Source organism: Oreochromis niloticus, linkage group LG10 (genome assembly GCF_001858045.2).
Source record: "Oreochromis niloticus isolate F11D_XX linkage group LG10, O_niloticus_UMD_NMBU, whole genome shotgun sequence".
NCBI classification, from domain to species: domain Eukaryota; kingdom Metazoa; phylum Chordata; class Actinopteri; order Cichliformes; family Cichlidae; genus Oreochromis; species Oreochromis niloticus.
Genome location: NC_031975.2, coordinates 32,223,651 through 32,244,567, shown reverse-complemented (window position 1 = coordinate 32,244,567; position 20,917 = coordinate 32,223,651). Strand labels below are relative to the sequence as shown.

Here is a 20,917-nt window from a genome sequence, read left to right as displayed (position 1 = left end):
AGATGGGTCTATAGTTTGCAACCATGTCAACATCTAGTCCAGGCTTTTTCAAGATTGGTACTACCACAACTGATTTATAACATTCAGGGAAGTCATCAATGAAATATTTAGAAGAAACAGAATGTAGGGTCCTAATGCTGACCACAGTTCTTTTATAGCCCAGGCTGGTAAAGGATCCAATGAACAGGTTGTACTACGAGCTGCTTTTACAACCTTGGTTAATTCAGACAGAGAAATGATCTTAAAATCAGAGAACAGTTTATCAGCAGCAACAGGCAAGACATCTGAGTAGTCTGACAAACTACCTGAGGAAGGAATAATCTGATTCCTAAGTGTGTCCGCCCTATCACTGAAAAACACAAGAAAATCATGAGCCATCAAGTTAGAACAGCAGAGAGTTGACTTGCTCTCTGTAAGTTGTGATACTGTGTTAAATAATAGTTTTGAATTATGTTTATGACTCATGATAAGATTTGAGAAGTAATTTGCTTTCGCTGTCGACATCGCTGATTGGAAAGAAGTCAGGGAGTCCTTCCAAGCCCGAAGAAATACTTCTAATCTGGAAGATCTCCAGTGACGCTCTGCCTTTCTACAATTTCTCCTTAGATTCAAGAGCTCCTCGTTTAGCCAAGGCATAGGGTTCTTTTTTTGACATTTTAGCTTCTTCACGGGAGCGACAGAATCCAGTAGCTCAAGAAGTGTATTATTTAAGTTCACAGTCAAAGAGTCCACACATAACCCCTGGGTAAAAATGGGGTCCAACACCTCAGGTAGATGTAGTGTAACTCCAAGCAATGCCTCAGGGCTAATAAAACGAGATGATCTGAGGGGCAGTTTTCCCCTCTCAGAAGCTGGAGATTTAGGGATTAGAATATCAAATAAAATTGCTGAGTGGTCTAAAATAGGTAGAAGACAGTTTTCAGTCATCGATATATTCAGTCCATAACCTAAGACAAGATCTAGGGTGTGGCCCATACGTGTTGGCCCAGACATCAGTTGTGTAAAATTCAAGGAGTCAATTATATTTAAGAAATCTTTGACCAGGGGTTTATCCTCACAGCACAAATGGATATTAAAGTCCCCCACTATAAGAATCCTTTCATAGTGAACAATAAAACATGTCAAGAAGTCTGAGAATTCCGAGATAAACAAATCATTATATTTAGGTGGACGATAGATGACTATAATTAGAACCACAGGACAGTTTAAGATCAGGAGTTGGGACTCAAATGAGGTAAAAACACCAGGACTTTGTATCTGTTTGCATTTAAAACAGCTTTTGATGATAGAGGCTACCCCGCCTCCCCTCCCAGACAGCCTGGGGGAGCTGAAAAAGCTGGCATCAGTGGGGCACAGATCCAACAAGGGTGCCACTTCCCCAACGCGCAGCCATGTCTCGGTTAGGAGCATGATATCCAATTTATACGTATCGAAAAAGTCTCGAAGAACATGAGTTTTATTTGATACCGATCTTGTGTTTAAGAGAGCTAAATTAATTCTCTGTCCATCTGTGGTGGCAGGCAGCAGTTGTAGATTATTTATATTCACTCCACCTTCCCTCGCATCCCGTCGGCGTAGCGGCCAATAAAGCAGCGGCCGGTGAGCATGCTCCGATGACGTCGGGTAAACAGGAAGAAGGCAACGCTGTTTGAGGCCAGAGTAAGGTCCTAAACAGCCAGGGTCGCCGATGGTGAAAGCCCACCGCATGCGAGCTCTAACCCAAACACGCTTCCCAGAGCGCGTTCCACGCCTACGTCCATTTATCCAGCGCTTCCGCTTCGAAGGAGTCCAAGGGGGATCGCAGCGGTGCAGTTCCTCCGGTATCGACACCACCGGCGGGAGTCCTCCACATTGCTCGTTAATGCTGGGAAACTTCGGTAGTGAGTCACGGATGTTAAGCAGCATCTGTCGCTCATAAACCAACAAAGAGTGGGTTTTTAAAACTAGCAGGGACACCACTAAGAGCATAAATAAGAAACATATCGGGACCGGGAGACGGCGTGCCATGACATTCGGCGCCATCTTATAATCTGAGAACATTTTAAAGTTTGAATGGAGTTTCTAGGTGAAAGTATGAGGAAGCAGTTAAGTTTCAAAACCAAGCAAATTTTAGCAGAATTGTGGAAGTTTTCCATTCATTTCAATGGGACACAAAAAGTGTAATATTTTAAAAAGTATAATAGTAATAAACACCAAAAGATATAGCCGGAATTAGCAGAAATAGCAGAACAGTTTAGAGTTTGAACGGAGAAAATCGGCTGAAAACTGAGGGAGTAGTTAAGTGCCGAAAAACGGGGCAGCAACTTGAAGAATAAAGTTTAAAACAGGAACTCAATAGTGTGGAAGCCCTTTTAGGGCATCCACACAATAAAGAGAAACAGGAAAACAATAGTGTGGAAGCCCTTTTAGGGCATCCACACAATTAGTTGAGTAAAGTTTGACTTATCTGACTGTTTTGTTTCGCTTAATGTGCCTTACAATCCGGGTGTGCCTTATGGTCTGAAAAATACGGCAAATTAAATTGAAGTATAAAAGGCAAGGCAAGTTTACTTATATAGCACAATTCAACAGCAAGGTGATTCAAAGTGCTTTACAGAGACATTAAAAACAAAAACAAATGAAAACCATGATTTAAAAAGGCTATTATCTGCTTTAAACACACAGTCCTATATGTACACGCATAACTGGTAACAATGGAAGGCAGATTTCATCACCCATTTGTAATCCTGTATCATGTGAACAAGTTAGAAAGACAGAGCCCATAAATCATATGCGAGGCCTGATACACCCTGCTCTTCACCCTGCTTGCACGGAGACAAACCCCACTGTAAGCTGCTGTGAGCACAGCTGATGTGTATTTTCAAGATTGACTTTTTCGAACAGGTATTTGTGTTTGAAAGATGTTGACTCTAAACTGAATTATCTGTTCTTTTATGTTTCAGTGACAATAACAATGTCGAATGTATCTCAGATCTATTCAGACTTCAATTTTGAGGTGCAATACCAGAGGTTATTGAGAATAGTAATTATTTCTGCTTTGTCTACACTTCCAGCCTGTGTGTTTCTCTTTGTTAATGGAATCATGTTGTTCATGTTAAGGCGTAAACGGGTGTTTCGTGAGACCTGTCGCTACATTCTTTTGTATAACCTTCTCTTTGCAGATACTGCACAGCTGGCACAGACTCAGCTTATTTTCCTACTGTCAGTTTGTCAAATACAGTTGCCCTTTTCTGTGTGTGCTATTTTAATCTTGTTGGCCAATCTTACAGGGAGAATCACCCCTCTCACACTGGTCGTCATGCCTCTAGAACGGTATGTTGCTGTGTGTTACCCATTGAGGCACGCTACCATCATTACCATCCGAAACACAAGGGTTGTTATCATCGTGATTTGGGTTGTCAGTTCACTAAACAATCTCACACGGATTTTATTGTTATTTGAATTTTTGTTTGAAAATGTGAAAAATCTGCAAGTGAGCGACTATTGTTCTAATGTGGATATAATCCTCGGGTCAAAGTCCGAACAATATGACACACTCTACACTTGTTGTCTGTTTGTGTCTGCTGGTGTGGCAGTCATTTTCTCTTATATTGGTGTGATAGTAGCTGCCAGGTTGGCCTCCACAGACAAAGGTTTAGCCCAAAAAGCTCGGAACACACTGCTGTTGAATGTGATCCAATTGTGCCTCAGTCTCTCTGCTACTATATACCATCCACTACTTAGAGCTCTTTCAAGAACTGTAGCAAGGACAGTATTTTTGTGGGTCCAGAATGTGTTTTATGTGTGTTTTATTATCTTTCCCAGATGTCTGACCTCTCTTATCTATGGCCTTAGAGATCAGACCATCGGACCTGTCCTCATAAATCATCTATGCTGTCGAATGAAAGCCACTGTTTAAGCCGCTAGCTGAGATTTTGGGTTCTTTTAAGAAAAGAGATGAATATTCAATGACAGCTTTCTATTACCCTGGCTGGTGGAAAGTGCATACAACACACCAGCTTCTGTCTAAACAGCATCAATGCGGTGAACTCAGTCTCATAACACTCAACACTCATGCACGCCACTTTGCACTCTGAGCAATATCACCAAGAACTTTGCAATGGATATGTGTGTATTTTTTGTAACTCCTTTAATGCCTGTGTGTGTATTTTAAGTTATATTTATACTTAAAATATATATAGATGCTTATGTTCTTATACACACACACACACACACACACACACACACTAAAGATCTAAATTGTATAAACCACTCAGAGAGATTCCCCAAATTTCACGAGACACCTGTACAATGACAAATAAAGGCATTCTATTCTATTCTACCTAAGCACTTAAATCAAAGCATGGGATAATTTTTTATGACAAAAACTTGTCCTGAAATTCAATTCAATTCAATTTTATTTATATAGCGCCAAATCACAACAAAAGTCGCCTCAAGGGGCTTTATATTGTACAGTACATAGCACAATAATAAATACAGAGAAAAACCCAACAATCATATGACCCCCTATGAGCAAGCACTTTGGCGACAGTGGGAAGGAAAAACTCCCTTTTAACAGGAAGAAACCTCCGGCAGAACCAGGCTCAGGGAGGGGCGGGGCCATCTGCTGCGACCGGTTGGGGTGAAAGAAGGAAAACAGGATAAAGACATGCTGTGGAAGAGAGACAGAGATTAATAACAGATATGATTCGATGCAGAGAGGTCTATTAACACATAGTGAGTGAGAAAGGTGACTGGAAAGGAAAACCTCAATGCATCATGGGAATCCCCGGCAGCCTACGTCTATTGCAGCATAACTAAGGGAGGATTCAGGGTCACCTGGTCCAGCCCTAACTATATGCTTTAGCAAAATGGAAAGTTTGAAGCCTAATCTTGAAAGTAGAGATAGTGTCTGTCTCCCGAATCCAAACTGGAAGCTGGTTCCACAGAAGAGGGGCCTGAAAACTGAAGGCTCTCCCTCCCATTCTACTTTTAAATACTCTAGGAACAACAAGTAGGCCTGCAGTGCGAGAGCGAAGTGCTCTAATAGGGTGATATGGTACTACAAGGTCATTAAGATAAGATGGGGCCTGATTATTTAAGACCTTGTATGTGAGGAGCAGGATTTTGAATTCAATTCTGGATTTAACAGGAAGCCAATGAAGGGAAGCCAAAACAGGAGAAATCTGTTCTCTCTTTCTAGTCCCTGTCAGGACTGTTGCTGCAGCATTTTGGATCAGCTGAAGGCTTTTCAGTGAGTTTTTAGGACATCCTGATAACAAAGAATTACAGTAGTCCAGCCTGGAAGTAATAAATGCATGAACTAGTTTTTCAGCATCACTCTGAGACAGGATATTTCTAATTTTAGAGATGTTGCGGAAATGGAAGAAAGCAGTCTTACATATTTGTTTAATATGTGCGTTGAAGGACATGTCCTGGTCAAAAATGACTCCAAGGTTCCTCACAGCATTACTGGAGGCCAAGGTAATGCCATCCAGAGTAAGAATCTGCTTAGATACCATATTTCTATGATTTTCAGGGCTGAGTACAATAACCTCAGTTTTATCTGAATTTAGAAGCAGAAAGTGTTAGGTGTAGGCTGCGTGCAGACAGGAATCGTGGATCCAAAAGTGCAGACACTCAGAGGCACAAAGTAAACTCAAAAAAACAGCTTTAATGCTGAACCAAAAAGGTACCAGAACTGAGACTTCAAACATAAACTCAGGCAAGCAGAAAAAACACACAGCAAAATAAACAGTAGCTCGCGACAATGACAAACTGAAACACAGGGCTTAAATACATAGAGGGAGCAATCAGGGAATGGGCAACAGGAGGGAAACACACCTGGGGCAAATCAGGCCTAACGAAACAGGGGAAGCAAAACCAAACACATTAACATGAGACACGCACCTCCAAAGTAAAACAGGAAACATGACACAGACTGAACTAAAGACAGACTCCCACGCATGCACTGCAACAGAGGGAACAGGGACGTAGGGCAGACATAGACACTGGCTGGACACGGGGATATAGCCGACAGGGGAGACAGCAACTAAGGATAACACAGAGACATAAACCAAAAGACAGAACTCTATCAAAGAAACCAAAGACTAGAAATGATAAATAATATAATGAACTCAAAACCTCTGGGTCAACGACCCAGGCATCCCAACAGAAAGTTAGCGGCCATCCAGGTCTTTATGTCTTTAAGACATTCCTGCAGTTTAACTAATTGGTGTGTGTTACCTGGCTTCATGGATAGATAGAGCTGCGTGTCATCTGCATAGCAGTGAAAATTTATGCTATGTCTTCTGATGATGCTGCCTAAGGGACGCATGTATAATGTAAATAGAATTGGTCCTAGCACTGAACCCTGTGGAACACCATAATTGACCTTAGTGGGTGAAGAGGACTCTCCATTTACATGCACAAATTGGAGTCTATTAGATAGATATGATACAAACCACTGCAACACAGTAACTGTAATACCTACAGCATGTTCTAATCGCTCTAATAGGATATTATGATCAACAGCATCGAACGCTGCACTGAGGTCTAGCAGGACAAGCACAGAGATGAGTCCACTGTCAGAGGCCATAAGAAGATCATTTGTAACCTTCACTAAAGCTGTTTCTGTGCTGTGATGAGCTCTGAAACCTGACTGAAACTCTTCAAATAAGCCATTCCTCTGCAGATGATCTGTTAGCTGTTTGACAACTACTCTTTCAAGGATGTTTGATATGAAAGGAAGGTTGGAGATTGGCCTATAATTAGCTAAGACAGCTGGGTCTAGAGATGCTTTTTAAGTAAAGGTTTAACTACAGCCAGCTTGAAGGCCTGTGATACATAGCCGATTATTAGAGATAGGTTGATCATATTTAAGATTGAAGCATTAATTAATGGCAGGACTTCTTTGAGCAGTTTTGTAGGAATGGGGTCTAAAAGACACGTTGATGGTTTGGAGGAATTAATTATTGAAGTTAACTCAGAAAGATCAATTGGAGAAAAAGAGTCTAACTTAACATCAATGGTACTAAAAGCAGCTGTAGATAATATTACATCTGTGGGATGATTATTGGTAATTTTTTCTCTAATGATAAAAATTTTATTTGTGAAGAAGTCCATGAAGTCATTACTAGTTAACGTTAAAGGGATGGTTGGCTCAGTAGAGCTCTGACTGTTTGTCAGCCTGGCTACAGTGCTGAAGAGAAACCTGGGGTTGTTCTTATTTTCTTCAATCAGTGATGAATAGTAAGATGTTCTGGCTTTGCGGAGGGCTTTCTTATAAAGCAGCAAACTATTTCTCCAGGCTAAATGATGATCCTCTAAATTTGTGACACGCCATTTCCTCTCCAGCTTACGAGTTATCTGCTTTAGGCTACGTGTTTGAGAATTATACCACGGAGTCAGGTACTTCTGATTTGAGGCCTTAGTTTTCACAGGAGCTACAGTATCCAGAGTCGTACGTAGTGAGGAGGTAAAATTATTAACAAGATAATCGACCTCTGTTGGAGTAGCGTTCAGATAGCTGCTCTGCTCTATGTTGGTACAGGCCATTGAAGATGGTAACAGTGGGTGGATTATATTCTTAAACTTAGTTACAGCGCTTTCAGAAAGACATCTACTGTGATAAAGTCTACTCTCCACTGCTGTGTAATCAATTATTGTAAATGTAAATGTTATCAGGAAATGATCAGACAGCAGAGGGTTTTCAGGAAACACTGTTAAATGTTCAGTTTCTATGCCATATGTTAAAACAAGATCTAGAGTGTGATTAAAGTGGTGGGTGGGTTCTTTTACATTTTGAGAGAAGCCAATTGAGTCTAATAACAGATTAAATGCCATGTTGAGGCTGTCATTTTTAGCATCTACATGGATGTTAAAATCACCCACAATAATTATTTTATCTGAGCTGAGCACTAAATCAGATAAAAAGTCTGAGAAATCAGAGAGAAACTCTGTGTAAGGCCCAGGTGGACGATAGATGATAACAAGTAAGACTGGTTTCTGAGTTTTACAGCTGGGGTGGACGAGGCTAAGCATCAGGCTTTCAAATGAATTAAAAGTCTGTCTTGGTCTTTCGTTAATTGATAGACTGGTGTGAAAAATTGCTGCCACACCGCCCCCTCGGCCTGTGCTTCGAGGTTTCTGGTAGTTAGAATGACTCGGGGGTGTTGATTCATTTAAACTAACATACTCATCCTGCTGCAACCAGGTTTCTGTAAGGCAGAGTAAATCGATTTGTTGATCAATTATTAAATCATGTACTAACAGAGACTTGGAGGAGAGAGACCTAATATTTAATAATCCACATTTCACTGTTTTACTCTTTGGTTCAGATGTGGATACTGTATTGTTCTTTCTTTGTGATTTTTTATGTTTAAGTTGTTTATTGCTGGGTTTTAGTTTGTTTTTTGTCTGTTTGGGAGCTGACACAGTCTCAATGGAGATGGGTTTTTGGGGGGGTAGCAGGAGGAGAGAAGCTGCAGAGAGGCGTGTAAGAGTGCAACTCTGCTTCCTGGTCCCAACTCTGGATAGTCATATTTTGGGGGGTTTAATAAATTTGTCCATATTTCTAGAAATGAGAGCTGCTCCATCCAAAGTGGGATGGATGCCGTCTCTCCTAACAAGACCAGGTTTCCTCCAGAAGGTTTGCCAATTATCTATGAAGCCCACATCGTTTCTGGGACACCACTCAGACAGCCAGCAATTTAAGGAGAACATGCGGCTAAACATGTCACTCCTGGTCTGATTGGGGAGGGGACCAGAGAAAACTACAGAGTCCGACATTGTTTTGGCAAAGTTACACACCGATTCAATATTGATTTTAGTGACCTCCGATTGGCGTAACCGGGTGTCATTACTGCCGACATGAATTATGATCTTACTGTATTTACGTTTACCCTTAGCCAGCAGTTTTAAATTTCCTTCAATGTCGCCTGCTCTGGCCCCTGGAAGACAATTGACTATGGTTGCCGGTGTCTCTAGCTTCACATGTCTGAGAACAGAATCACCAATTACCAGAGTTTGACCCCCGGCGGGTGTGTCGCCGAGTGGGGAAAAATGGTCAGACACATGAAAAGGTTGGTGGTGTACCTGGGGCTTCTGTTTAGGACTATGCTTCCTCCTCACCGTCACCCAGCCGCCCTCTTTCCCCAGCTGCTTGGGGTCTGCCGGGAACAGCTAGCGGGGCCTACGCTATCTTCGGCTGCACCAGCTACAGGGGCCTGGCTAGCTACGGGTGAATGAAGGGTGCGAAGCCGAGTCTCCAATTCAGTAATCCTGGCCTCCAGAGCTGCAAATATGCTACATTTGTTACAGGTATCATTACTGCTAAAGGAGGCCGAGGAGTAACTAAACATCTGACACAATGAGCAGGAAAGTGCAGGAGGGACAGGTGAAGTAGCCATGGTGCTAACGAGTCGGCTACGAGCTAAGCTAAGCTAGCGAAACAGTACAGAGACAGTGAGTGAATACTTTGGCTATAAATTAGGTAGTGAGTACACAGAAAGGGTGATTCGGATGAAGCACGTGAAGATTATACTATGAAAAAGGAATGTATCAAAAGATTTAAATTAAATTGCTAAGCAAAAAAGCTACTCAGAAACACCACTGTGTTTGAGCAGGAACAGGAAGTGATACTCTACCACAAAGCGAGCGAACAGCAAGTGACAGCGCCACCAAGAGTGTAGATATAGGATTTGACACTGATATAATTTCTGTGGGTGATTAATTGAGACATAACAATACTGACACAGAGTAAATAGAAGCCAAAATATAATTCATAGATATAATATAGACAGATAATGCAACTCAGAAGGGTTTTCATAGTTTTCTGTCTACTTCTGTTACATCAGAGGACACAATACCAGTACACACACTTGGGCTCAAAATGTATTTCTGGCATGGTGTGGTTTGTGGTTCATCTGCAGGGGAGGGGTGTCAGTTGAGAGTGACCAGCACAGCAGATCTGCATCATCTTACTACACCTCCCCTATTTGAGAAGGCTGTGTTGTGCTGAACTGGAGTAAGGCAGCTATAAAGCTGCACAAGCAGAGACACTGAAGGGACCCTGTAAATAACCATTCACTTGTCTGGCAGCGCTGTGTGTGCTGGGTCCCTACATTTTACAAAATGCATCTCAAATAAATATAAAGCCTTTGAATCACTGTAAGGATGCATGTGTGGTTTGCTTGTTCTTTCTTATACTTAATCTACTTAGACTTACTTAAACTTAATATGTTGCTGACTTGGCAGCTGTCGACACATTCCTAGTTGTTCTGTGAACAGTACTGCTGTGACGTATCCTGGTGGACAATAGAGAACAAGGTTGTTTTTGAGAAGTGTTCTCGCTGCTGAGGCATTACTGTGAAGAATGCAGGTCAGATGTACAACTCCAATTCCGAAAAGGTAAAATGCAAGTTTGAACAAAATGTAGTAGGATTATTTGTTTTAATGCAAGGCTGGCATAACAGCCATTATTCTTAACCTTATGAACTGACCTCAGCCCCTTAATAAAAATGATGGATGATAAGGTCTGGGAACGAAGCTCAGAAAGTTTGGTGAAGCAGGTGTTAAATATCATTAAAAAAGCAAAATTGTGTAAATTTGTCACGGTTGACGCTGGCCAACCGTGGGGATGTGAGGAAGGAGGACCCAAATGCTGGACTCTGTGTGCTTAGCAGTGCGTTTATTTACAGTGAATGGAAAACATAACAATAAATCCTCAGTGCGTTCCCGACTCCCGTGACATGTCCTCTTCCCAGTGCTAGTGTTCCTGTCTCCGCTCTTCAGTGTCTGAGCACCCCGTGCTCACTGCCCTCTCGTCTACACGCTTCTCCTGGGGAAATAACAGAGAGGCACACCACAATGCAGCAGACTAAACTTAGTAACTGGTCAAGAGACTAACGTGAAGCCACGCAATGATCCAGCGTCGGAGAGAGCTCCACCACACTCTTAAGTAGCTCCTCCAACGGGACTTGATCAGCTGTGTGATGGTCTTCAGGTGTGGCCAACCACCTGGCAGGGCCACACCTACCAGGCCTGAAGGAGCCTGTAAACAGGTGCTCCCAGACACACCCAGACACACATACCTGCAAGCGGGGAGAACGAGGGACAGCAACACCAAAAATACATAATAAAATACAGGTCTATAACTGCTCAGGGACCCTGGATCGCTCAGATCCTGGTCGGTGACAAAATTGATACGTTGATCAAAGGGTGGCGCTGTCACTTGGTGTTCGCTCGCTCTGCGGTAGAGTATCACTTCCTGTTCCTGCTCAAACACAGTGGTGTTTCTGAGTAGCTTTTCTGCTTAGCAATTTAATTGAAAACTTTTAAATACATTCTTTTTTCATAGTATAATCTTCACGTGCTTCATCTGAATCACCCTTTCTGTGTACTCACTACCTAATTTATAGCCAAAGTATTCACTCACTGTCTCTGTACTGTTTCGCTAGCTTAGCTTAGCTCGTAGCCGACTCGTTAGCACCATGGCTACTTCACCTGTCCCTCCTGCACTTTCCTGCTCATTGTGTCAGATGTTTAGTTACTCCTCGGCCTCCTTTAGCAGTAATGAGACCTGTAACAAATGTAGCATATTTGCAGCTCTGGAGGCCAGGATTACTGAATTGGAGACTCGGCTTTGCACCCTTCATTCACCCGTAGCTAGCCAGGCCCCTGTAGCTGGTGCAGCCGAAGATAGCATAGGCCCCGCTAGCTGTTCCCCGGCAGACCCCAAGCAGCAGGGGAAAGAGGGCGGCTGGGTGACGGTGAGGAGGAAGCATAGTCCTAAACAGAAGCCCCAGGTACACCATCAACCTGTTCATGTGTAGTTTTTCCCCACTCGGCGACACACCCGCCGGGGGTCAAACTCTGGTAATTGGTGATTCTGTTCTCAGACATGTGAAGCTAGAGACACCGGCAACTAGACTTGTAGTCAAGACCGCCTAATCCGAGACCAAGACAAGACCAAGACCAGAGGGTTTCGAGACCAAGACAAGACTAAGACCAAGTTGAGACGAGACCAAGACCAAGACCGAGACAAAAAAAGTCTTTAAACTGCAGCCAGATGCTGCTTCGTTTACGGGTGTCAGGCATATTTATGTGTTTTTGCTTTCGCACAGCCCTCCTCACCGCTGTCTACTATCTCACTCACTTACTGAGAGGACAGACAAATGCTCCACTTGACTGTTGCGTCTCTCACCCTCTCTGTTTTCCACATAATGATATTATTCTATATCCTCGCATGTGATTGGCCACAATATGGAGGGATTGGAGCATAACTGAGCCACTGTGTAAGAGCTGAGCAGCGAAAGGAAATTAAGTGAGGGTAGAAATGACTGTAAGATTATTAGGCTCTGTTTTGAGTTTTGTTCAATAAAGAATGACTTCATATAGGAAAAAAATAAATATCACATATGCAGGACACCTTAAACTAGTTTTTAATTAAGCAGCAAGGCAGAACAAAGTCGGGGCTGTATCAAGACACAGGGACTAAACCCCAATTCAACCAGACCCAGAACTGATCCGGAATTAAAACAGGACTACAACAGTTCAAAATCAGGACTACTTAGGACTTAACCAAAACAGAACCAGAATCAAAGCTAGATGATAGTAGCACTAAAAATCATCATAGACCTGCACTACACTTATTTTTTAATTCTACCAAAGTCCACTATTTAGATTCAGAAAAGTTTATATAATTATTTAGCCTTCATAAGCCTGCATAACTTAATAAATATAGAATTTGAAAAGTAACAAATGGTATCTAAAAAGTTACACTATGTACTAGATACATGTTCTGATGAGTTTTGGCAAACAACCATTTGACTAACATGTGTGTCTCACCTGCTCTTGTTCCATCTCTGTTCTGTTCCTCTCTCCCTCTCTGTTCCTCTCTCCCTCTCTGTTCCTCTCTCTCTCCCTCTCTGTTCCTCTCTCTCCCTCTTTGTGCTGACAATCAAGCCAAACACCAACATCATCAAATATACAGTGGAAACCAGATATTTACATACTCTTCAGATAAAAACACAAACACTTTTTTAATAGTAACATCAAATCAGACTAAATGTTTATTTTTTTTAGAATGATAAATATAAAAAACATATTTGTTAACTTTTGTACTTAAAACTGAGCCACACTTATGGAGCTCCACAATTCTTTTCCTGGTGTTTTGGTTGACATCTCTTGATTTTCCCATGTCAAAGAAACAGGCTCTGTGTTTTGCCTTATATGCATCCACAGGTGTGCCACCAATTTACTCACATGGACTCTACTAACCTATCAGAAGCTTCTTCAGCTCAGAATGGAATCGTCTGGAGTTTTCTTATTAATTAACACTAAACTTAGTGTATATGTACTCCTAAATTTGATGAAAGTGATTAAAATAGACAGCTCCCTCTTTTTATTCTGACATTTAACTAATTCAAAAGATATTTCAACATTTATTTATCTAAAACAAAACAAGTTTACTCTAAATTGATGTTTAACAGTTAAAAAAAAAAAAAGTTTGTTTTCTCCCTAAAGTGTATGTAAATATCTGGTTTCAGCTGTGAATATACTGCTGTGTATTGAAATTCGTCTTGTTTTGCATAGATATACTGAACAACATACAAAGCATAATATATAAAATAACATCTACCTGAGTTTTTTCTTTAAAAGAAGCTCCTTATGTCCATTGTTGTGTTCATCAGTACACAATTGAAACCGATTTAGAGAGTTTGTTTAGCCGTGGAGGGTAAGAACTGAAAATATGAAATGTAAGCTAAGACTTTCTAAAAAATCAGCATTGTCGTTCGGCTTTTTATTTATCCATTTGTTGATTCACTCGAAGAGCAAGTAACGCAACCAAGTGATCAGTTTGATATCAATCTTTTGTGATACACCGTCATATTTACATTATTTGTACAGTACGAATGATTTGTTTTGGTACCTGGTCAAACTTAAGCTCTCCTCTGTCTGCAGCAAACTCGCAGGCAGCAGCTTCTCCCCCCTCCCTCACATGGGTGCTGTGCTCAGTCGCCCAGTGCCTGAGCTCGGATCATACCAAAATTAGGGGGAATTTACGACGGTGCGCTCTGTGCTTCGTGTGTTGTTTTTGTTTTATACAGTTGTCAGTCAGGCATCTAACTAACAAATTACACTCCAAAAGACCCCATGCTTCTGAAAAAATGACTCGGGCTTAAGCCCAGTAAGCCACCCCCCCGCTCCGTAGATGGTTGACTCCAAATCTCCCGAACACGATGTCGATTTGAGAACGCAAGACCGAGACCAAGACCGAGACCAAAGTCAGTCGAGACCAAGACAAGACCAAGACAAAAGTCCGTCGAGACCAAGACGAGACCAAGACCACATAAAAGTGGTCTCGAGACCAAGACCGGTCTCGAGACATCCAACTCTACCGGCAACCATAGTCAATTGTCTTCCAGGGGCCAGAGCAGGCGACATTGAAGGAAATTTAAAACTGCTGGCTAAGGGTAAACGTAAATACAGTAAGATCATAATTCATGTCGGCAGTAATGACACCCGGTTACGCCAATCGGAGGTCACTAAAATCAATATTGAATCGGTGTGTAACTTTGCCAAAACAATGTGGGACTCTGTAGTGTTCTCTGGTCCCCTCCCCAATCAGACCAGGAGTGACATGTTTAGCCGCATGTTCTCCTTAAATTGCTGGCTGTCTGAGTGGTGTCCCAGAAACGATGTGGGCTTCATAGATAATTGGCAAACCTTCTGGAGGAAACCTGGTCTTGTTAGGAGAGATGGCATCCATCCCACTTTGGATGGAGCAGCTCTCATTTCTAGAAATATGGACAAATTTATTAAACCCCCCAAAATATGACTATCCAGAGTTGGGACCAGGAAGCAGAGCTGCAGTCTTACACGCCTCTCTGCAGCTTCTCTCCTCCTGCTACCCCCCCAAAAACCCATCTCCATAGAGACTGTGTCAGCTCCCAAACAGACAAAAAACAAACTAAAACCCAGCAACAAACAACTTAAACATAAAAAATCACAAAGAAAGAACAATACAGTATCCACATCTGAACCAAAGAGTAAAACAGTGAAATGTGGATTATTAAATATTAGGTCTCTCTCCTCCAAGTCTCTGTTAGTACATGACTTAATAATTGATCAACAAATCGATTTACTCTGCCTTACAGAAACCTGGTTGCAGCAGGATGATTATGTTAGTTTAAATGAATCAACACCCCCGAGTCATTCTAACTACCAGAAATCTCGAAGCACAGGCCGAGGGGGCGGTGTGGCAGCAATTTTTCACACCAGCCTATTAATTAACGAAAGACCAAGACAGACTTTTAATTCATTTGAAAGCCTGATGCTTAGCCTCGTCCAGCCCAGCTGTAAAACTCAGAAACCAGTCTTACTTGTTATCATCTATCGTCCACCTGGGCCTTACACAGAGTTTCTCTCTGATTTCTCAGACTTTTTATCTGATTTAGTGCTCAGCTCAGATAAAATAATTATTGTGGGTGATTTTAACATCCATGTAGATGCTAAAAATGACAGCCTCAACATGGCATTTAATCTGTTATTAGACTCAATTGGCTTCTCTCAGAATGTAAAAGAACCCACCCACCACTTTAATCACACTCTAGATCTTGTTTTAACATATGGCATAGAAACTGGACATTTAACAGTGTTTCCTGAAAACCCTCTGCTGTCTGATCATTTCCTGATAACATTTACATTTACAATAATTGATTACACAGCAGTGGAGAGTAGACTTTATTACAGTAGATGTCTTTCTGAAAGTGCTGTAACTAAGTTTAAGAATATAATCCACCCACTGTTATCATCTTCACTGCCCTGTACCAACATAGAGCAGAGCAGCTATCTGAACGCTACTCCAACAGAGGTCGATTATCTTGTTAATAATTTTACCTCCTCACTACGTACGACTCTGGATACTGTAGCTCCTGTGAAAACTAAGGCCTCAAATCAGAAGTACCTGACTCCGTGGTATAATTCTCAAACACGTAGCCTAAAGCAGATAACTCGTAAGCTGGAGAGGAAATGGCGTGTCACAAATTTAGAGGATCATCATTTAGCCTGGAGAAATAGTTTGCTGCTTTATAAGAAAGCCCTCCGCAAAGCCAGAACATCTTACTTTCAGTCAGGTTTCAGAGCTCATCACAGCACAGAAACAGCTTTAGTGAAGGTTACAAATGATCTTCTTATGGCCTCTGACAGTGGACTCATCTCTGTGCTTGTCCTGCTAGACCTCATTGCAGCGTTCGATACTGTTGACCATAATATCCTATTAGAGCGATTAGAACATGCTGTAGGTATTACAGGTACTGCACTGCAGTGGTTTGTATCATATCTATCTAATAGTCTCCAATTTGTACATGTAAATGGAGAGTCCTCTTCACCCACTAAGGTCAATTATGGTGTTCCACAGGGTTCAGTGCTAGGACCAATTCTATTTACATTATACATGCTTCCCTTAGGCAGTATCATCAGAAGACATAGCATACATTTTCACTGCAGTGCAGATGACACACAGCTCTATCTATCCATGAAGCCAGGTAACACACACCAATTAGTTAGACTGCAGGAATGTCTTAAAGACATAAAGACCTGGATGGCCGCTAACTTTCTGCTTCTAAATTCAGATAAAACTGAGGTTATTGTACTCGGCCCTGAAAATCTTAGAAATATGGTATCTAAGCAGATTCTTACTCTGGATGGCATTACCTTGGCCTCCAGTAACACTGTGAGGAACCTTGGAGTCATTTTTGACCAGGACATGTCCTTCAACGCACATATTAAACAAATATGTAAGACTTCTTTCTTCCATTTGTGCAACATCTCTAAAATTAGAAATATCCTGTCTCAGAGTGACGCTGAAAAACTAGTTCATGCATTTATTGACTTATGACTTCCGCAGGCACAAACATCCTCCACTGCAACCACTGAACATCCAAGGTATGGACATTGAGGCTGTGGACAGCTACAGGTATCTTGGTGTTCATCTGAACAGCAAACTGGACTGGACTCATAATTCAGACGCCCTCTACAGGAAAGGGCAGAGGAGGCTGTACCTGCTGCGGAGACTCAGGTCGTTTGGAGTGGAGGGCCCACTCCTGAAGACCTTCTATGACTCTGTGGTGGCCTCAGCCATCTTCTATGGTGTGGTCTGCTGGGGCGGCAGCATCTCTGCTGGAGACAGGAAGAGGCTGAACAGGCTGATTAGAAGGGCCAGCTCTGTTCTAGGATGCCCCCTGGACCCAGTGGAGGTGGTGAGTGACAGGAGAATGGCGGCTAAGCTGTCATCCCTGTTGGACAACATCTCCCACCCCATGCAGGAGACTCTGACAGCACTGAGCAGCTCCTTCAGTGGCTGCGGCACCCACGGTGTGGGACGGAGAGATTTCACAGGTCTTTCCTCCCCACTGCTGTCAGACTCTACAACAAAGACTTTAACTGATCAAACACACACATCCACACATGTGCAATAAGACTGCTATATGTGCAATTCTTCTTCTGACGAAGTTGTATTTTTGTATTTTCCTACTCAGTTTTATATAGTATTTGTATTTCTATTTTATTCTATTGTATTTTATTGCATTCCAGTGTTTTCTAATTTCTGTTACATAACTTTGCACTTTTGCTCTAACAAAACAAATTTCCCACCTGTGGGACTAATAAAGGTCATTTTATCTTATTACTTCCAGGCTGGACTACTGTAATTCTTTATTATCAGGATGTCCTAAAAACTCCCTGAAAAGCCTTCAGTTAATCCAAAATGCTGCAGCAAGAGTCCTGACAGCGACTAGAAAGAGAGAGCAGATTTCTCCTGTTTTGGCTTCCCTTCATTGGCTTCCTGTTAGATCCAGAATTCAAAATCCTGCTCCTCACATACAAGGTCTTAAATAATCAGGCCCCATCTTATCTTAATGACCTTGTAGTACCATATCACCCTATTAGAGCACTTCGCTCTCGCACTGCAGGCCTACTTGTTGTTCCTAGAGTATTTAAAAGTAGAATGGGAGGCAGAGCCTTCAGTTTTCAGGCCCCTCTTCTGTGGAACCAGCTTCCAGTTTGGATTCGGGAGACAGACACTATCTCTACTTTCAAGATTAGGCTTCAAACTTTCCTTTTTGCTAAAGCATATAGTTAGGGCTGGACCAGGTGACCCTGAATCCTCCCTTAGTTATGCTGCAATAGACGTAGGCTGCCGGGGATTCCCATGATGCAGACCTCTCTGCACTGAATCATCCTTGTTATTAACCTCTGTCTCTCTTCCACAGCATGTCTTTATCCTGTCTTCCTTCTCTCACCCCAACTGGTCGCAGCAGATGGCCCCGCCCCTCCCTGACCCTGGTTCTGCCGGAGGTTTCTTCGTGTTAAAAGGGAGTTTTTCCTTCCCACTGTCGCCAAAGTGCTTGCTCATAGGGGGTCATATGATTTATGGGGTTTTTTTCTGTACCTATAAAGCGCCTTGAGGCGACTTTTGTTGTGATTTGGCGCTATATAAATAAAATTGAATTGAATTGAATTGAATTGAATTGAATTGAATTGAATCAAAGCAAAGCGTTAATAAACACATTCAGTAGGTAATTGTTTTTAAGAAAAAATTCAGAAAAAATATATAGCAAAAGTGATTAAATCAACTGATACTGTGGAACACCCCATGAAGTAAAAAAACAAACAAAAAATCAGAAAGATAATTCCAAGATAAATGGAAGGTGCTTCACAGGAACTTTCATAATGAATCATCTGATTGAGGCTGTCATCAAAAGGAGAACTACTGCAGGGCATGGCAGAAAGGACAGCTGAAATTCTTTTCTAGTAGAATACAAATATTAAGGGTCAGCAGGGCACGGGGAAAGGAAAGACACCAGCTAAGCCTCTATAGGTAAACGAACACAGGTGAACAGCTCTGGATCGATGTCCATGACAAACTGTAAAACGAAGAAGTAACTGTGGGGAAAAAAACATATGAACAAACAGTCATCTTTTAAAAAAAGTAAAAACTACATTTACATGTATATGAATATTGAATATTATTAATGACACCATTTCTGAGAAATATGAGAACACAACTCATGTAATCAATAAAACTGGATGGTCTGGTGGTAAGAGTTGCATGTTTTATTTATTTTACAGTTTTATAGTTTCACTTGTTCTGGTGAAGAAAACTGATCAACAAGTGTTATTTGGAAAATACTTTTGTGTTTTTTTTTACTGGAAAATGTCAAAGTCAGTTACAAGCAGATGAACGGAAGAGACACAAAGAAGCTGAGATATATAGTCTATAAGGAGGGGCATTACAGCTGTACAGGTTCACTTTGTTGCCTGTTCGGTTGCTGTAATTGTTCCCTTTGTGCCCTGACCTTCCAAGATTTTTGTCATTAATGATTCATGTCAGAAAATACAATGATGATGATAACATTTTAGGACAATTAACTTTAAACAAATTGACATCAAAACATCTGCTGTTTCATGTCATGATTTTCAAAGGAGAGGATATAACAGGATTCTTCGTGAATTTCATTTAACATGATTTTACAAATGCTAACATAAGAAGGACAAGCCAGTAACCAAAAAAATCTACTTCAAACAATGACAGCATAGATGGTACATGAGGACAGGTCTGATGGTCTGATCTCTTAGCCCATAGACAAGAGAAGTCAGAAATCTGGGTAATACAACCAAACACACATAAAAAACATTCTGGATCCATGAGAATGCTGTCATTGTTACTGTTGTTGAAAGTGCTGTGAGCAATGGGCGATAAATGGTTGCGCAGAGACTGAGGCACAGCTGCACCAGATTCAGCAGCAGTGTGTTACGGGCTTTACGAGCTAGACCCTTGTCTGCAGAGGCCGACCTGGCTGCTGCTACAACCCCAATGTAAGAGAAAATGATTGCCAGAGCAGCTGATACAAAAATAACACAAGTGAAGGCTTTGTCATAATAATCAGTGTTTAAGCCAAGCAGTATATCAATTTTATAACAATGGTCTTTCACATTTACATTTTCCAACTTTAGTAAAACTTTCACCACCAAAAGGCCTCGAATGAGGATGTTTACTGAGCTGACAGCCCAAGTCACAATGACACCCACCACTGTGTTTCTGATGGTGATGATGGTCGGATGCCTCAGTGGGTAGCACACAGCTACATATCTCTCCAGAGGCATCACCACCAGCGTGAGAGGGGAGATCACAGTTGTGAGACTTGTGAAAAAAAGGAGAAATCCACAAACAGGATAAAACAATTTTACTTGACTAACAGAGAGCAGGAAAAGAACCTGACTCTGTGCCAGCTGCACCGTTTCAGCAAAAAGAAGGTTATAAAGAAGAATATAACGTGGGGTCTCATGAAACACAGGCTTACTCCTCAGTGTGAACAGCATGGTCCCATTAATGAAGAGAAAAATAAAAGATGGAAATGTAGTTAATGTGGAAATAATCATTATCCTCAGGAAGTCCGGATACTGGAATGCATCAGTGATGTTAGATCGAGATACAGTCAACATTGAGGAAAAAAGATAATAGTACAGGATCAGTTTAAATTTGTAATTTCATTTCTGACAAACATAAACACAGTGTATTCAGTAAGCAATATAGCAATATAATATATATGATGAAATATTCTGTGCCGATAGGAAAAATTCTGAATCATACTGAGTACACGACCTTTAGAGACAGTTTCAGATTAGATTTGGTGCTTGTCTTCATGTGGGCAGAGCTCGTCTGCGGGGTTTGCTTGGTCTCGCATGTGATATATGAGCACTGTGTTCACGTGAGACACCACATCATTGTAGTTACCAGATTTCTAACTAATAACACAACTTCACTCTCATTCGGTGTCTGTTAATCAGAATATTAGCTTGCATTTAACAATTAATTGGCTGTGGCATCTGCAAGGAATTCTGGCATTTTAGTACTTTTAGAGCTCAGGGCTGC

The 20,917-nt window shown here is 41.6% G+C and overlaps 2 protein-coding genes across 2 annotated transcripts; one reads left to right on the top strand and one right to left on the bottom strand.

Annotated features, from left to right (window-relative positions):
• The first annotated feature begins 2,953 nt into the window (after window positions 1-2,953).
• On the top strand, window positions 2,954-3,898 carry LOC100707036 (odorant receptor 131-2-like). The gene has a single exon (XM_003452562.1). It carries the CDS (start codon window positions 2,954-2,956, stop codon window positions 3,896-3,898), a length of 945 nt encoding a protein of 314 aa, XP_003452610.1.
• Window positions 3,899-19,557: 15,659 nt separating this feature from the next.
• Window positions 19,558-20,424, bottom strand: LOC100707303 (odorant receptor 131-2-like). The gene has a single exon (XM_003452563.2). It carries the CDS (start codon window positions 20,422-20,424, stop codon window positions 19,558-19,560), a length of 867 nt encoding a protein of 288 aa, XP_003452611.2.
• Between the last annotated feature and the right edge of the window lie 493 nt (window positions 20,425-20,917).

Excerpts from the sequence above, each read along its gene's own strand:
- LOC100707303 (XM_003452563.2), bottom strand. The coding sequence starts at position 20,424 with ATGATTATTTCCACATTAACTACATTTCCATCTTTTATTTTTCTCTTC.
- LOC100707036 (XM_003452562.1), top strand. The coding sequence starts at position 2,954 with ATGTCGAATGTATCTCAGATCTATTCAGACTTCAATTTTGAGGTGCAA.